The following is a 17,361-nucleotide window of genomic DNA, read 5'->3' as shown; positions in this document are numbered from 1 at the left end:
ATTTTATTTTGTATTTTATACTGATGAGCTGCCAAATCTCTGAAGCTAAATCTTCTCTTTATCCATTGGGAAAATGCGGAAAGGTGGATCAGCAAGGGAAGCTTGAGCTCTTGTCTCAGCCCTAGTATAGAAAGAGTACTCATGGAGGTGATGCAGGTAGTTCAGTCCTTGGCTCTTTGACGAGGCTACAAATAAAGTAGCAGTTGATACCACTGGATGATCACTTTGTAGGTTGGTCACTTCTGTTAGGAACTGCATCTCCTTTTGTAGAGGAAGAATGAAAAAGTAAATGCAGTATTGATATATCAAGTATATCTGTATTAACGCTCTTCTTGCTGCTGTTTTTCAGGATTGCATGACTTGTAAAATTACATATTTGGGGGCCTGCAGTGGTGTTTGACTGGATCTTGCTGCCTGGTTCTGAATGATGTCAGAACAGGATTTGGCAGATGTTGTTCAGATTGCTGTTGAAGACCTGACTCCAGATAACCCAGGTACAGTAGAGATGGTAGTGATGGCGTGAGAAAGATCATTTATACTATTGCCCATTAACAGGGTGGAAATCCCTGTTGAGGTTTTCTTAAAAATATAAAGCAGTGCTGCAGATTTTTTTGAGGTGCTTGTTAAGACTGTGTACCAAGTTTTCAATAGCTTAACTTGTATATCTTCAATGCCCTTTAGATCGGATTATTTTTTTATTTTACTTTTCTTTTAAAGGCTTATTGCCTGGGGCTTTGTTTGGGCAGAGGTAGACTAGTGCCGAAAACTTTGAATGAAGTATGGCCTCCTGCAATCTTTTGTTTTTCTCCAGACCAAGTATATGTTTTAGGCTTTCCCTCAAATGAGAACTATGACCCATCTATTATGAATTGTTGTTTTACTTGTAAAATAGTTTCTCTCATACATTATTAAAATTCTTTGTATGTGTAACAAAATGCTTCTGAAAGCAAATATTGTGATATCCCTTGCTTAGAACTTGACCTACTAAGCGAAACTGTGTTGAGGTCAGGTATAGACGTTGATCCTATGCTGCCATTACATGTGAGTAAGTGACTGAAAGAACAGTAACTACAGTTGTGGAAAACAGAAACACATATCAAAACCCTTTTTTTCTGATCCAGAAGGAATAAGTTACTTCAGAAATGTTCCCAAAGAGTTGGAGGAGGAGCTGGGACCTGCCTGTCCTAGCCTAGCTGGTAGCTTGGTGCTCAGGATTGTCACCTGTGGTATGGTCAACCTTAAACAAGTCTTCCTTTGCTCAGTTTGGTAAAGGAACTCAAACCTGGTCCGATCTCAGGTGATGCTCTGACCGTGAGGCTGTTCAGGGCTCTACCTCCTGATTTTGCCAGCCAGGCCTTCCAGTTCTGAATTCAGTTCTTTTTTGTTACTGTTTTCTTCAAAATGTTTGCCTTTCGATGAAAGGCTGTTAGAACCTCTAGGCCTGCGTATATGTGCGTGTGTTTTGGAAAGCTTGCAGGATTTTGTTCATCAATACTGGGGAAAAATAACCTGCTACTACACTGAGTAGCGGGTGCAATCCTGTCTTTGTACAGAACTTCATTAGTACTTTCTATGGTTTTGTAAAAACTTGAGGGTTCAGAAGCCTGTAGAATCTGTCAAAGCAGAGCAGTTAATGTGGCAACTCTGATACCTCGTGGTAAGTTCGTAATAAAAAAATCCAGGGTAATGCTTGGGTGTTACATCCTCAGTGCGTTTGAAACAAAGTCTTAGATTTGGATAAATGTTATTTGAGAAGCAGTAAACCATTTTCACGTATTTAAGAGAAAACCCAAGTAAGTGTAAAAGAATACATACAATATGTTAATTAAATGCCTTTTATATTTTTTTTGTTTTATCCATTTAATGTATTTTTAATTTGAGCCTTGTCCTCTTGTATTATAAACTATGGCAATGCTTACTTTTCTTCACAGTTGTGTTGGAGAATCATGAAGTGACAGATGATGATGTAGAGCCTGCTCTGAAACGTCAGCGTATAGAAATTAACTGCCAGGATCCCTCTATTAAGGTTATGATAATGCCTTTTTCTGCTTTTATTTGTAATACCAATTAAGTTAGCTTTCTTGGGGAAATACATTAAAAGAAAAGAATGTAAAATAAACTGTTTATACATAATACTGGAATTATTTATAGCCTTCTTGTAAATGTTTGTGCATTTTTGTGCATAAATTTAAAAGTCTGGATGATTGGCTAGTCCTCCAGTGTGAAATCAGTAGCAAGAATTTTGTATGCGATATAAAATTCCATCAGAATTAATTCCGGTGACTCAAACACCACTATTGGTACATTTTTTGATAAAGTGAATAAAGTTGACCTAAGTGATAAACTTGAGCATGTATTTGTATTAGGATTTGTAGATACTTTCAGCATGTTTTAAATTACTATTTTAAGCTAACAACATCTCCTAGTAGTTAAGCTGTATTTGGTTCAGGCTCAGTAGCTCAGGCTTTTCTGTACTTGCAGAACTTCCCCTGCTGTTCTCACTAGTGTGCTTTAGTGTGTGTGCTTTTTTTTTTGTCTTGGAGCATATGAGTAGTATTTTAGTGCCACACATGTTAAATAGGATGTAATTCTGTATTTTTGAAAGGGTCATAGAAACTGAAGCTCTGTATTGAAAGAGCACGGGGGGGGGGAACAGCACTGTAAACCAGCTTGATTGGGTGTGTAAATTGTAGTGGAGGGCCACAAGATGGCATAGTCGCTGTTTGCAAAGGAGAATATGTGTAACGTTACCCTTTAATGGCCTATTTTTCCCAAGAGAAACCAAGTAGAATATGCTTTCCTTTGAATAAAATTGCTTAGGAAAACAGATTTTATTTATTTGCCTTTCTTGATTTGCTGTTCAGGAGAAAACCTAAGTGAGCGGCATTAATTGTCTCTGTTGATGTAATTTCCACTGTAATCATCTGAATTTATCTGTTTGGGCAGGAAAAAATCTTACTTAACTTTATCCAGGAGGATGTGTTCATAGATTTATAATCCTTTTGTTTTTACGTGTATCGAATGAAAGGCTTTGGCATGTCATTTTAAGTGATTTTGTGGTGTATGAAATCATACTAACAAAGCGCTTAGGTGAAAATGTGTTTGGCTCGGAAGCTTTTGGCTTCTAAATAAAGATCTGGAAGAATCTGAGAGTGCTAAAATGCTCCTGGATGTCATCAGTTTTGTACGTGGCTGAATTTTGTCACTAGGCACACTGCTGCTTCCTTTAGAATTGTTTTCCAGTCACATTTATCTGGAGCTTCCTTATGTGTATGTTGCTGAAGATAAATGCATAAGTCTTTAAAATCGGTTTCTTTTGCATTCTCCCCTTTCTAGTCATTCCTGTATTCCATCAATCAGACAATATGCCTGCGGTTGGATAGCATTGAGGCGAAGTTGCTGGCGCTAGAGGCTACCTGTAAATCACTGGAAGAGAAGTTGGATCTTGTCATGAACAAACAGCATAGCCCCATCCAAGTCCCCATGGTGGCAGGTTCTCCTCTTGGCGCTACACAGACGTGCAATAAAGTACGATGGTAAGAAAAGAACAGATTACTCATCAATGTGCTTTTTAAAATAACGTAAATCCATTTCTTTGGCATCAAGCTCTGCAGGTTTCTGTATAGCTGTAAAGAGCTTGGTATGCTGTTTATGAATGTAGAATTAATTTATCTTGAAGGTAATTTTTGTACCAGTTTCATGATGTTACTTAGAATGAGACACTGGTCCACGGACAGTTTGCAACTATTTCCACATTTCATTTTGACTTAAACCGGACTGATTCATCCATCCTCTGGAAAAGTCTCATCAGCTATTTTGGACAGGTTTTTTAGACTTGCTTTTATTTATGTGGCTGTTCTGAGTTAATGAGTTCATCATCATTTTAATTGCTTCTCATTTTACTTTTATTCACCAGAAATACAATGGAGTTTGTTTTATGTGCTTGTTTTCTCAAGACTTGCTAGAATAATATCTGTGCTTATTTTGGGGTTAGAAGTTGGAGATGGAAAACCTGTTAAATAATCTAATCCACTTTGATGAAAGAGCAGGTTTGACCTGCAGTACCTTTATGTATGAGTTGCCTAATATGGTTTTCAATATCTAGATCTTGATGCGCCTGTCATTTTACCGTGGAGGTGATTCAGCCAGAGAAATATGCTTATCAAAAGACTCTTTTGTCTAACAACTTTTCCCTCCTCATTCATGTTTTTATAGCTAGAAAAAACTTAATACTTCTCTAAATAATTGCTTTTTATTCTCCGTTACAAAGGTGTATAGGCAACTTTTGCATGTCATACCATTCTAGTCAAGACATACTAACTTAATTTGTCTTTTGTCAGTCTGTTTTTCCATCTTCTGATCTTTTTCATCACTCTCTCTGAACTTTCTCAATATCTGAAAATTATTTTGAATATATTTTTGGTATGTTATACTCAGTGCAGTGTTTTGAGGTGCACTACTCTAGAGCTCTATAGGAAAAATTAGTTCCTTGCTTTATGTTGTGGGACTCATCCGTGTGAGGTAAGGAAAAAACCAAAACCCACCACAAACATTACCTTTTTGCTAGTAGGCCACTACTTGTTCCCTGCTGTATATTTTTTTTAAATTTATTTTCAGTATTGCTATTTTTGTAATAGGTATTTTAAGTTAAAAAATTTATCTCAAGGTCGTAATCGCATTTTATTATCATATCTTTCAGTTCATGCATTTATGAAACAGGATGGAGTATAACCTTACTACCATAAGGGTTCAGAATTGGAGATTTTTACATGAGAGGGATACACTCTGCTCACGTAGCTGTACCTGTTGCATAATGCAGACTGTTACCTCACAGTTGTTCACTGAATGTGATTACTTCTGATGAATGTAGTCTAATCTTTTTAAAAGAAACTTTATTTGTATTTAAAAATCTAAAATAATACAGAGCTGAATGTGTTTCTTGACCTTGGATGGATCAAAAGTTCTTTTTATTTTCAGTGTAAGTTTGAGTACTCTCTGCTCCTTTTGCTGTAACAGTCACCTGTCCAGTTAGGAACAGTTGATGTCCTCAAACTTTTCCAAAACAACTTTCCTTTTTAGATGTCCAAATACAACGTTTGGGCCCCAGTTCAGAATTCCTTTATTGGTCTTTGTTCTTGTGCTGGTGATGAACATCCTGACCATTGGACATCCTCCTTTTCCCTTTTTCCATTTAATTTTTCTTTAAAATAGGTGCTGTGTCTACATTTACCTATGCTTTTGAAGGCTTCCCAGTCATACATTGGAAAGGTCAATTATGACTAAGTTCTATATCAAAAGAAATAAAGTACGTGCAATAACTATTTAGATCATAGAGCAAGTAACTACAATATTACACCAGTGTTTTTGCTAAATACTCTTTATCAATAATTATTTCTCAAGGAACTTTCTTTAAATCTGTTACTAATTTTTTTTGTCATTATATTAGAAATCTTCAAGTTCTTGTGCATAAGCTGAACTTCTTACTGCAGTCTGTGCACAAAAGACTTCAAAAATATTTTCAGAAATACATGGCCCCTTTGGGAATCTCTTAATTCATGTTCAGTGAATGCTTTCCTCTGTAAATTGTACTATTTTGAGTTTCTTAAGGGATTTGTCAGACGTGAGGTTATTTTTTTTTTTTAATCTCTGTAACCATTGGAAATTTGTCCTGTGTGTTAATGGTGAGCTTGGTGTTTAATTTTTTGTTTTGTTTTCGGTGTACAAATTTATGATGACGGCTTCTCAGGCAGTCTGAACATAATTTAGATAGAAGTCTTGCAGACCGTAAGACTCTCTGCCCCAAATATGTATTAGTGTTGGTATGAAGTTGCACATTATCAAATGCATCTTGCCAATAAAGCACTGAGGGCTTTTTGTTCTTTTAACAGTCTGTGGCCTATATGACTCAAAAGAAAATAGTTAGGGGTGTATGTGTTTAACTTGGCATTAGCAACACTTCAATTTCACAGTGATAGAATGTTTCACTGAATTCCCTGTCTCTCATTCTTAAAAACCTTTATCACTTGTTGATTATTTCCAATTAAAGCCTGCATGGACTGTTCTGTTGTATCAACTCCCTGTATCGTTCCCTCTTCCCCTTACATTGCAGATGGCAACGGAGAGCTGCCAACAAGAGTTAGTATTTTGGATAGTGATGTTCAGATTCTGCATCTGAATGAGATTCTTCAACCTCCTTCTCCTCCTTCTGCCACTACAATAATACAGGGTTTGCCACTCTAAAAAAAAAAAACCAAAACCGTTGTAGTTAGCAAAAGCATGTCAACCAGATGGTACTACACTGCCAGTAAAGCAGACTCTCATTCTTTTTTTTAATAAATACCTTAGGGTTTGTGATCTTTTCTCTTCCACTCTATAGTGAATTTTGTTCAGAGTTTTTCTCGTAATTTAGTTACTGTGTTAATTTGGTGCAGATGTAATCAAAATTTGTTTTACAGCAGTGCACACAGTAAAGTATATGAACATTATAAATTCACACAGTTTGATTGCTTTGTGCTATTTGTGCTTTTAAAATGAAATTAATTTCCTAAGACTTGTCAGTTTGAAATATGCTTAGGTTATCATGTGATGAAAACAAGGGCGTCTTGGACAGAGGAGCTTTCTTCTGTGTCATCTTGTGGTGGAATTGTGTAGTTACAGTGTACCAGGTGAATTCACAGCTATGCACTATGGCCTGCCTTGACTATGATGTGGAATTTTTTGCTGTGTGCATCACTGTACACTGGCTGCTTATACGATGGAGTGATAAAGTATAATCTGTCCATATAGCTGCATTAGGGAGGCAGAAGACTTACTTTGTAATGGTTGTCAGATTTACGTTCAATGATAAGTCGTCTTTTCTAGTAAACTTAATACGTTGATTTATTGAGATAACTCGTACCTTTGTGCCAAACTGTTGTTTCCAAGTTTTAAAAATTATTAGGGAAATGAAGCAGAAGTTTTCAAGCAGACTTAGAATAAATCTGGAACCGCCCCATGTTATTAGCTCCCAGGACAGAAATGCAGTGCATTTTAGAGTCTCGTTCTGCTTTCTGTCTCTTTATTAAACACACGAGGAGTGATATGTGTGGAAATCTTCCAACATCCTTTTCTGGATATGTGATTTTTGAAGGCTTGCTGACGTTTCTTGGAAAACTATGAAATGTTGAATTCAGAAATTACAGTACTGTCTACTGCTCTTGATATTTTGTGTGAGTACATCTTCATGAAAGCTGGCTTGTGTTCTCAATTCTTTTGTTCATATTGTTTACTCTGATCCGCTGTTACTCTACTTCCTTATATACTAGCTAATTGCAGTGCAGATAAGGAAGAAAATAAAGGGTACGTGGTGCTGTGTAATGAATAATTTGAATGAACAGTTGAGACACAGAGGAACAATAGGCTGACTTTTAGATCTCCAAGTAAGAAGTTTAGGCTACAGCAAAAACTAACAGGAGAAAACTCCTTTTGAAAGGAAGTCATTCCGAATTTGTGACATGTAAACTGTTTTGGGGGAAACAGCAATAGGCCACAAACAATATGGAAAGACTTGTAGCTGTTATATTTCAATAAATCATCGCATGAAAAGCAGAGCTAAACAAGTGTAGTTTTGTACCGGATTTTGTCTTACGTCCTCTACCTTTTCACTGGACAAGCCTTGTGTTTCCTGTATGGTCCATGACGCTCCCTGCTGTGGGATTTTGAAATCTTCCATGCTATTCCCATGAGAGTAGCATATGCGACTGCTGGAGCTAGCTGCTGTGAGGTGATGGATGAGACCTTACTGACTTTCTATTAGTGGGGTGTAGCGTTTGGGCTCGTCCTTACCCCAGCCTCAGATTTTAACAGGTGTTTATTATTTCTTAGACCTCTTTCTTTTTTGTCAGATTTGGTCATAAGAGTGCAAAGTACTAGTTGGGATTGGAGAAACAGCATGATGTTAAATCTCATTTTCTTTGGGGGGGGCGGGGAAGAGAGTTTTAGAAAGTATTTTCTCAATGTTTAGTGGCTGCTGCTTAAAAATACGTGGATTCCAGGATTACCTACGAAGACATAGTGTTAATAGAGTTTTTTAAATGTTTTCCTTGGAAGAGAGGCTGTCAGAAGGTTTCAGAACTAGTAGAATGGATGACAGAAATCCTTAGATTGCGCAGAGATACACTGAACTATATGGAGCTTGAAAAGAGACAAGAACAGTAGCAAAATAATGTAATAAATTAGCAATGGGAGTATGTGTATTGTCCTGGTGTTCTGAGCTTTGTCCGGCTTTGTGCAGCATTAGTACAGCTCTGCTTTTCCATCCAGGAAGCGATTGTCTCTCTTCCTCTGTCTGCAACATTTCCTGGCAGTACGGCTATTAAAAACCTCTAATTTCTTTTCTTTATGAGGTACCATGCTGGTCAAAAATTCCAGTAGCTGCTGAGAGTTTCTTGGATAGGAGAATTGGTGCGATGCCTGATGGTCTGTCGGTATGGCAGCCTCAAATGATAAGTTTGAAATTTAGCATGTGCCCAGGTCTTGAGATTTATAAATTGATGAACACACAGTGTGACAGTGTGACTAAAATCTTTTATCTGTGTTTTGAAGAAAATATTTCATCTGAAAGATTTCAGTCCAGAAACAGTGTTATTTTTGTCAACATCTTTCCATTAATCATCTTTCTGAGTGGGTAACCCCAAGTATAAATGGTTAAGGATGGTTGCTTCAGATAACATAGGAATTTGTTTTGGTTTCACAGAACCCTCCGTCACTTGTTTTTATGGGTGTTTTCTGCAAATACTACCTTGTACAATTCTGCTCTGTTATTTGGGAAATTTTTGTTGGGTAAATAGATGTAATTGAGAGCAGTTTTTAAAATGTATTCATTTTGGAGAGGATTTAAATCTAAAATTGGTATTTTATTCATACTTAATAAAAGTGTTTCTGATGAAATATGGAAATTCATAGGTAAATGGAGTTTTTCTTTTTGTTCAGATATTTTCCTTGAGCCTTTGTTATGGTAAAGTTGAAATACAGACCACATACATCTGGTTCTTTACCATATGCGTTTGTGGCTAACCGATTAAGGATACTGATCGCTATGTGTAGAGGTAGAATTGCATGTATTTTTGTCTTTAATGGGAACTGGAGAGTTAAGTGGAATTGCAGAGTTCAATGCACTCAGTAACTGTGCAAAGACCCAATATGGTATCCTTGAACAAGACTTGTTAGGGGGTTGGACGTTAGCTTATTAAAGCGGAGGTGCTTCAGATAGTCTTGTCTGCAGTTAATTGTGGTGTTGGTAGGTTCAATCAGCTAGTTTTAGAAAACAGCACTTGTCTTTTTTTGTCTTAAGATAGAAACCAAGTTTTTTTCCATGCAAAAGAGAAGGCTTGATGCAGTTGCGTACCAGCTGGGATGTACGAACTTGCTTTATTTTTGTAGGTGTAGATCATTAATGTGTTTGTTTTACCATTAGGTTTAATCAACAGGGTGTAGTAGGTTTTGAAGAACAGCATTTGTTCATCCACTTAGTTTGTGGTGTGCCAGTTGGCAAGCCTTTTGGCTCCAGATTTCCCAAGTTCCAGATCCATGTTTCTGGTGTGTGATTGTTTCTTTGTTTACGAGTGGTTTTGTAGCCAAATAATGCAAAATTGAAAACTGAGATGATTTTAAATGAAGTTGTAAAGCAGGGGGATGTGGGGTGGAAAGAATTGTAGGATGACTGTTCTAGATTTAGCAAAGCTATTGTTGCTCCTGCATAAAGTCTTTAGGAAAAAAAAAACCCTAAAGAAATATAATCAAGGTATTGGTATAAAAAACAAAATAGCTAGAATTCTATTTTATATATATATTTTTTTTTCTGTGAGTTACAAACCCCTTGACCAATCTAATTTCATGTCTTCAGGTATTGAATAGCTTTTTCATTTTTATCATAAGGATTTTTATAGATTATAATAAACTATCCTACTATGCTAATCCAGGCTTTTTAAAAAGAATAGTAATTCTTCAGTTCTTATTGCTAAATAGTGGCTGTTGAGTCTCTGGCATATATAGTTAACCTCTTTCCCACATTTGCTGCAGTTGATACTATAACTCATTAGGTGATGTAAACCAGTATCCAAATTTAATTTATGGCTATTTTTTTTCCTTTTTTTTTTTAACTTCAGTGATAAATAAATTAACATTGTAAACCTTTGGGATTGTTACTGTCTTTACCTGAAGTTAAGAGCTAACTGTCCCTTTCTGGAAAAACACCCTCTTCAGGTCTGAAGACTCTACATTTGCAGGAAGATTTTTTTTTTTTTTAAGTAGCCAGTTTGAAACAAAGCATGTATTGAGGAATATAGTATCCTGAAAGATGTATGGTATATGGTTTATTTTCAAGTTGCAGGTACATTACTCTGCCTGCTGAGAGCCTGATCTCATGCACTGAACTCTAGGCCTGAAAAAATATTTCCCTGGAAGCAGATTTAGTCTTCAAGACAACTCAGCAGACAGCTCAGCGAAAGATGTAAAATTAAGCCATGTTTTGGAGGGTGAGAGGGAGCGGAGTGTTACAGATAATGTCTTGAAAATACAGTCAGCGATTTGGGGTGTTAATCAGAATGTATTATAAAGGTCTTATTTGGAGAAGCTGTGGAGTTCATCAGGTTTTCAGAAATTCTTGTCACTTTCTATAAGCAAGCCGGGTTTATTTATCCTTCAGTGTATCTTATGTTAGAGCCAATTTCTGGGGCCTCATCCAGCAGTATCTTTAGTGCAAACCTTCAAGTCTGGGAGCGGCTGACAAAAACACAGATGAACTTTTGACATTGTTTTGGACTGGACCCTGTGGTATCAATAAACTAACAACCTTTCCCTGTCACTTTCTGTCATCAGTCAATGGTACTGTGTGCAAACATTTATTTTAAATTACCAGTTCAAGTGTCACGTCTGTAACTTCAGCCAGTAAGAGTTCTGTTTAAAATTAATAGGTTTGTTTCATGAAGAATTGAGGATGATTGTGCTGCCCTCGTGAATAGCTCTTTCATGCAAGTCCAGTCTGTTTATGTCTGGGCATGGAAGGGGTTGAAGTAAAATGGCACAACTGTCTGTGATCTGTTTTCACCATATTCATTTCAGGTACACTCACAATTAGGGAACAAAGTCAATATTAACAAAATGTAAAGATCATAATTAAAACTTAATGACTTGAGAGGATTTTACCCCCTTTTATGAATCTAAAAGTTTTGTTTAGAATCTCAAGTTTCTTAAAGAGCACATAAATACAAGCAAAATTTTGATATTTTGATAAAAATTTTCTGGTAAAGTGGAATTTCATAGAATCATAGAATAGTTGGGGTTGGAAGGGACCTCTAAAGGTCATCTAGTCCAACCCCCCTGCCGTGGGGGGTTTTGACTAAGGGAATCAGAATTTGAACTGCCTTTCATAATTGCATTGATCGGTCCACAATGCTGTTCCTTTTCATGCCTTTTGGGGCCTCTGTTTTCAGTTCTACTATCTCCCATTGTTTGGTTTTTTTAAATCCTTACTGCAAAGCAGGTGATAAAGGGGTTTCTTACACATCCATTTGTGTATAAACACACACACGCACACTCACTCACTCTCCTTTTCAGGTTGAGTATGTGAAGTATGTTTTGTATGGTTTTCTTAAATGAAGGAAGTTAGCTGCTGTTACCTTACAATGCCAGCAAGCGATGAGCAGTATTTTAGTCTGGAAGAATTGTTGCGGCTTGAAATATGTAAGTGGATAGACAAAAAACCCAAAATACCTTCTTGAGGTGTAGTAGACATGTTTGTCTGAAAATTATGGTTCTGTCTTGCATTCAAAAATTCAGTTTATGAAACTGAACTAATCAAATAAAGGAATTCTTTGATTAGATGTCAGCCCCTCTTTCTTTATCCAGGGCTGCATAGTGTTAGTTTCTTTGGCTGCAGTATGGAAGAAAAAAAAAAAAGCTTGACATCTTCGATTCCTTGAAAAACACATCAGTGTTTCCAAAATCTCCTCAGTTGTCACAAGAACTTGTCAGCCTCAACATCTTGAGATTGATTCTGGTCCCGCATAGCAGTAAAAATACCGATTTACATCTTTTTATTTTTCCTGCATTGAAACATGCATTTCATGTAGAAGTACCTGCTACGAATTAAGTAGACTTCTGCGATTCATTATATTTAGGATCGATACAACTTTATATTGAAAATAGTTTAAGTATTCTCATGACTGATTTTTATCTTTATTTGCTGTATCCTGTAAGATTTACAGCAGCAGTGCTGCAAACAATGGTAATTCTTGCTTTGGACATTTATGCTGGAGACTTAGATATTTTGAAATTAAGCTTGCCCTGTTGGTTGTCTGTCTGGAGTTTTTGTTACAGACTATTAGCAAGTGAAGATTTTTTTTTGTATCAAACCATCAGTTTGTGAAGATTTTACATTTACTCCCTTCACTATTGGGAGTTAAAATTCACACAGGAATAAGGAGAAATGGCATCGTGGATTTGCATTCCATTGTTGTTGCAGTAAGATATTGAGGAGCCAAGTGTTTAGTAATTTGTTGTTGGGATTTGATAAATTCAGAAACAATGTATAACTTCCAGATAGCATTTAGGTTGAGAGTGCAAGGTCAGTTATGGAATTAAAATAACAACTTAATACCAACATTTCATCTATGTTTTGGAGTGTTCAATAATTCATGCATGTATGGGATGGAACTTAATCTATAAAACTTTAAACTGACCAAGATTTGAACTGTGTTGATTCATTCTCCCAAGGCCAATTTTTCTTAAGTTAATGGTTTCTGATGAAATATCATTTATAATAGTCCAATGATTCAAATGAGAGCCTAGCAAGTAGCAGCTGATAACTTATGTCTGAGAAATGGATGCAAAATGTGTGGCTTGGATCTTTTTAATTATGGTGGTAGTGTTTAAAATGTGCCCGTGAGGCTTGAAACACTAGAAATAATCTTTTAGAAAGATATAATTTTGAATTCTTAAATATAATGCTAGCTAAGATTTTCAGCAATATACACTGAAAATAAAGTCTTAGGTAATAAACTTCCTTCAAGTTTTAGACAAAGGTTTCAGTTTTGTAGATGTGTTACAAGGCTTAATATTTTACCTTTTGCCAGGTAATCATGCAGTAAGTTTTCCTGGTTGTTACTTTTAGCCCATGACAAATGTGAAATCCTTTAAGAGGTTTAAAGCATCGGAAGTAATTTGTGCTTGCTCTGAACCACATGTCGGTAAACAGTTTATTTATTCCCACTTGGCTAATACACAGGAACTTTTTTCTGTGTCTGAGACCTTAGTGAATCCTTTTATTTTCATTTTGTAAAGAAAACCATATGTGAAAGTTATGGCACCAAAACCAGAAATGCAGTTGTGTGAAGTCCCTTGTGGTGCAATATCTTGCTATTCACGATAGTAAGCTAAGAAACGAGAGAACTGAATGTGCACGGAATTTGCCCCTTGTGCCAAGACATTTTAGAAATCAACATCCTTTAATTGTAAGGGTATCTGAGGATGAAAAAGAGAGGCGTACATGGGGATCAGAAAGGCTTTGAGTTTTATACACATTCTAGGGGGACATTTACTAGTATAATTAGTGTCTAAGAACATTTAAAACCAATTATAGTAGTATTAAAATGTGGGTTAACCTACCCCCTTGCAAAATCCCATAAGGTCATATTAGATTAATTCTGGGGAGAGCAGAACATTTACTTTAATTCTATGGTTCCGTGAGCATAGCCAGCTATTGCATTCGAGAAATAAATGTAAAGGGTGCGTGACTTGAAATTTGGTTCAGGAGAAATGCCTTCATATGGCTCATGCTTTTCCTTTTGCCTAAGTAAACAATTGAATAGAATTATTATGTTTAATGAAAGTGGACAGTTTTTACCTCGTGAATGTTGTAAAATGGATGAAAATTAGGATTATATTTTAGTGAAACTCTGAAAAATCTTAATATATTTGAAGCAGTGCACCGGATTGTGGAAGCATGTGTTGCATACTATATATTTGAAGAAGTAATTTATCAAGGATATAATAAACAGAAGGGGGCAGAAAAGCTTTATATATTCATTTGGGTTCCAGTTTTGAGAATTTAAATATTTTTAATGTTACAGTCTCTGGAGGTGCTTGGGAGTTTGAAAATCCAGCAGTAAGAGCATTCCCTGGAAACTTTTCCTGTAAGTTGGGGTATTTAATTCTGCGACTACAACAAAACGAATGAATGAACAAGAGAGCAGCTAATCAATTTGTGATTAAAGGGGACAAGTCTTCATCTTCCTTTGGAAATGACAGAAATTTGTGTTTCAAAATAATTTGTATACCAGTTTACACCAGATTAAAGTGCCAGTAATACTATTTTTACAAGTTGCAAAAAGAACTGGGCTTGCTACTTATGGAAAATAATAATAGTAGTATAGTTTTAAAAGAAATAATCTACAGTGTTTTTGGAGAGTCCTAGTTTTACTTTAAGCAAGGTGGAAAAGAGCTATAGATGGATTCAGAGCTTCAAAAGGATGAAACAGAAACATTTAGCAAGGTCTCGGCAAGGTTGGTAAAATGGCAGAGAGCCAGTCTTCCATCTGCTTTATTTGGCAGCAGATGCTATTTAACTGATACATTTCCAAACGTAAAAAACACACTGTTTGGAATCTGAATGTCTTTCCAAACAGAATTTTTCCTTTTTGTGGAACTGTATGTTTTTGCATATCTTTAGCTCAATCTCTTTGTTCCATATTGAAGGGTGGAGTATGAGACAGGAAATCTGCTCCTAATAACTTTTAAAATTGTACGCTTTGTAAAAAGTGAAGAGTGGTGTTTCTTTAACATCCCTTCAGGGCATATAGAAATTAAAGATTCAGTACCAGCTCTCAGAGTAGCAGCATCCTTGGCCTTTCTGTAAAAGTGTGTGTGTGCGGTGGCAAGTGTACATAACTGGTTGGGTAATTATGAAACGCAAGAAAAACAGATACATGATGGAAATTATTTACAAACTGGCTCTGTAAGAGCTGTGTGTTTGGGTTCTGTTTGCAGAAACCAATGTTGTATTTATTTGCAGTTTGTTATCTGGTGACCATCGAGGCTTCAGATACTGTAACTAGTGTCTTGAAAGCCAGTTTATAATGCTGCTTCCTTCACCTCAAAACTTCTAGTGCCACATAAGTCAGACTTATGCTGATATTGGAATTTGTAAGAAAATTTGGAAAATAAATCTAGAAGTAGCTAGTTGTATAATAAAGAATGCAAAATATTTACTTTTGTTTCACATGGTGTTTTCTAAACATATAGCAATTTCTATTTTGGTACTAAGGCTGTGGTAGATCGTTTCATTCATAGTAGCTGTGTTCAAGATCAGTCAAGTCTACATATTTTGTTATAGAAAATTACTGTCCTTCCCTTATAGATCAGCCTTTCTCATTTCATGTTTAATACAATCTCCAGTAGGCTGCAGTACTGCTTATCTAGTTCAGGAAGTTAAGGCTCAAAGAAGGGTAACAGCTGTAAATTTCTTTCTATACTGTCTGAATAAAAGGTATCTTTGCTGTTGTATTTTTATGAGTACATTTGTCTTTAAAAGGGCTTGTATTAACCTGTTAATTAGAAGTCATGACCTGTCCTTTTCTTGTCCATAATCAAAAGTAGGAGACTAATAATTAATGCCATTTCTGTTACGGTGTTTTTCAGTCCTAGTTGTGTTGCTGGCACGTGGCCTGGATGGACTGGTTTTTGCTGCTTTTGTCTATCTGCTTAGGCCAAAAGGTTCTTTGGAGACTGTTTCACTGTGCATTTAATTTCTATGGAGTTCCAGTTGTTTGAAATAAAAGAAATAGTTTTTTGGTTTTCTTGGTTGGTTTGTTTGTTTGTTTTTAAACAGGGTATGAAGTTGCTTGTGTACCCATACAGGTGTAGTAAAATTCCTGAAGTAACAAGCTTGACTTTTTAAGTGGTAGGTTCTTTGGGTCACTTGTAGCGTTATCTGGCTGTTGGTTAGCTGGTGAACTAGTTGGAAATGGGTGTTGTAATCATATGAATGATTACACTTGATTGTACAGGTGCATTTAGCTTTTCTCAGAGCAGAATAATCTACAACAGATTTTAACAGCTTTTAAAACTGGTTGATAAAATTGGTCTTAAAGCTAGTAATTCATGTCTTTCTGATTGTCAGCCAATTCAGAGGCTCTCTCTGTAGGTAAGGCTGTGTACAATAAACTATATAGATATATTTTGTAACTTGGAGAATGTCTGGCTCTTACTTATTTGAGCTGAAACTTGGATGTTCGATGTTCTTAAACTGTTAACAGTATGTTTTAATAAATGCTGCATTTGCTTTATCTTTATTACAAATTGATTACAGCTTTCTCGGTTTTCAGATCCATGAATCTCTTTCCAGTGATGGCTGGTGTACTTTGGCTTGTCTTTTTACAGGACCTAATCATTAGTGCTGTCTTTATAGTGTCCGCTCTTATGTGATGTTCCAGATGCAGAGAATCCAAAGATAATTTTTGATGACTGAACCCTTACTGAAAATGATGGATAACACTGGTGCTTTTCTGGCAATTGGCTGTGACTAGGAGAATGCATGGTTTAGGGACATTAAAACTTTAACTGTTCAAGTGCCCATACAGCTCTCTACCCTATAGCAGGTGTCCCACTGGTCTTCATCTTGGTGAATGGTTTGCTTGTTGCCAAGTTTGCTCTCTCCTGGGAGGTGAGGAGCTGCATTCATTTTTTTAGCATAAATCCAATGTAATTTTTGTGTATGCTTTGCCAGTTTGTGGTTTTGTTCATGTATACCGTAGTGTAAATTCGTAAGTCAGTTTTCTCATTCCTATTTGGATAGGGAATCTTAACTGTATGTGCAGAAGGCAAAGGAAGCAGGTGGTGATCAAGAGGAAGGAGCATTTTAACATTATCTTCCTAAATAGCGATGAAAAGATCCAAAGAGTGGCTGTTCTTACAGATAAACGCAAGTGTTAGTGAAAGATGATAAAGCAAAAAAAAGTAAGGAAGACACCACACTTCTAAGATGGTATTTTTTTCTGTATCATTTGAAAAACTTAAATTTCCTTCATGGTAGGGTTAATTGTAGTATTCCTCCAGAGCCCCCACACATGCATGAGCTATACATTTACGTCTTCATATTCGTCCCCAGCAGTAAACTGGAAAATACTAGAGTTCAAGGTCTCTTTCCCAGACTTGTTTTCCTTAAGGCTGTGTTTGGCTGGAGACCCTTAGTACAAGCAGTCTGCCAGCAGTAACTCCCAACTCCTGCCTTCCTGATCTCCTCTCTTTCTGCATCTCCTAATACGTACACTAGAGGAAGATGAGAATGATATCTCCAGGAGCCCTGCCTTCCAGATAAGCAGCACA

General features: G+C 36.4%; 1 protein-coding gene across 2 annotated transcripts in view; it reads left to right on the top strand.

Moving 5' to 3' along the window:
- Positions 1 to 348: 348 nt before the first annotated feature.
- Positions 349 to 17,361, top strand: part of BANP (BTG3 associated nuclear protein) — a 138,574-nt gene continuing 121,561 nt past the window's right edge. For both annotated transcript variants that reach the window (XM_009323038.1, XM_009323037.1), the window contains exons 1-3: positions 349 to 494; positions 1,932 to 2,026; positions 3,337 to 3,536. In XM_009323038.1, coding sequence (XP_009321313.1) covers positions 425 to 494; positions 1,932 to 2,026; positions 3,337 to 3,536 — 365 coding nt within the window. In that variant the 5' untranslated portion in view covers positions 349 to 424. The remainder of the gene's footprint in view (positions 495 to 1,931; positions 2,027 to 3,336; positions 3,537 to 17,361) is intronic.

This window comes from Pygoscelis adeliae, unplaced genomic scaffold (genome assembly GCF_000699105.1).
Source record: "Pygoscelis adeliae isolate BGI_AS28 unplaced genomic scaffold, ASM69910v1 Scaffold414, whole genome shotgun sequence".
Lineage (NCBI taxonomy): Eukaryota > Metazoa > Chordata > Aves > Sphenisciformes > Spheniscidae > Pygoscelis > Pygoscelis adeliae.
The sequence above is the reverse complement of the archived record's forward strand: the minus strand, read 5'-3'. Positions and strand labels throughout refer to the sequence as shown.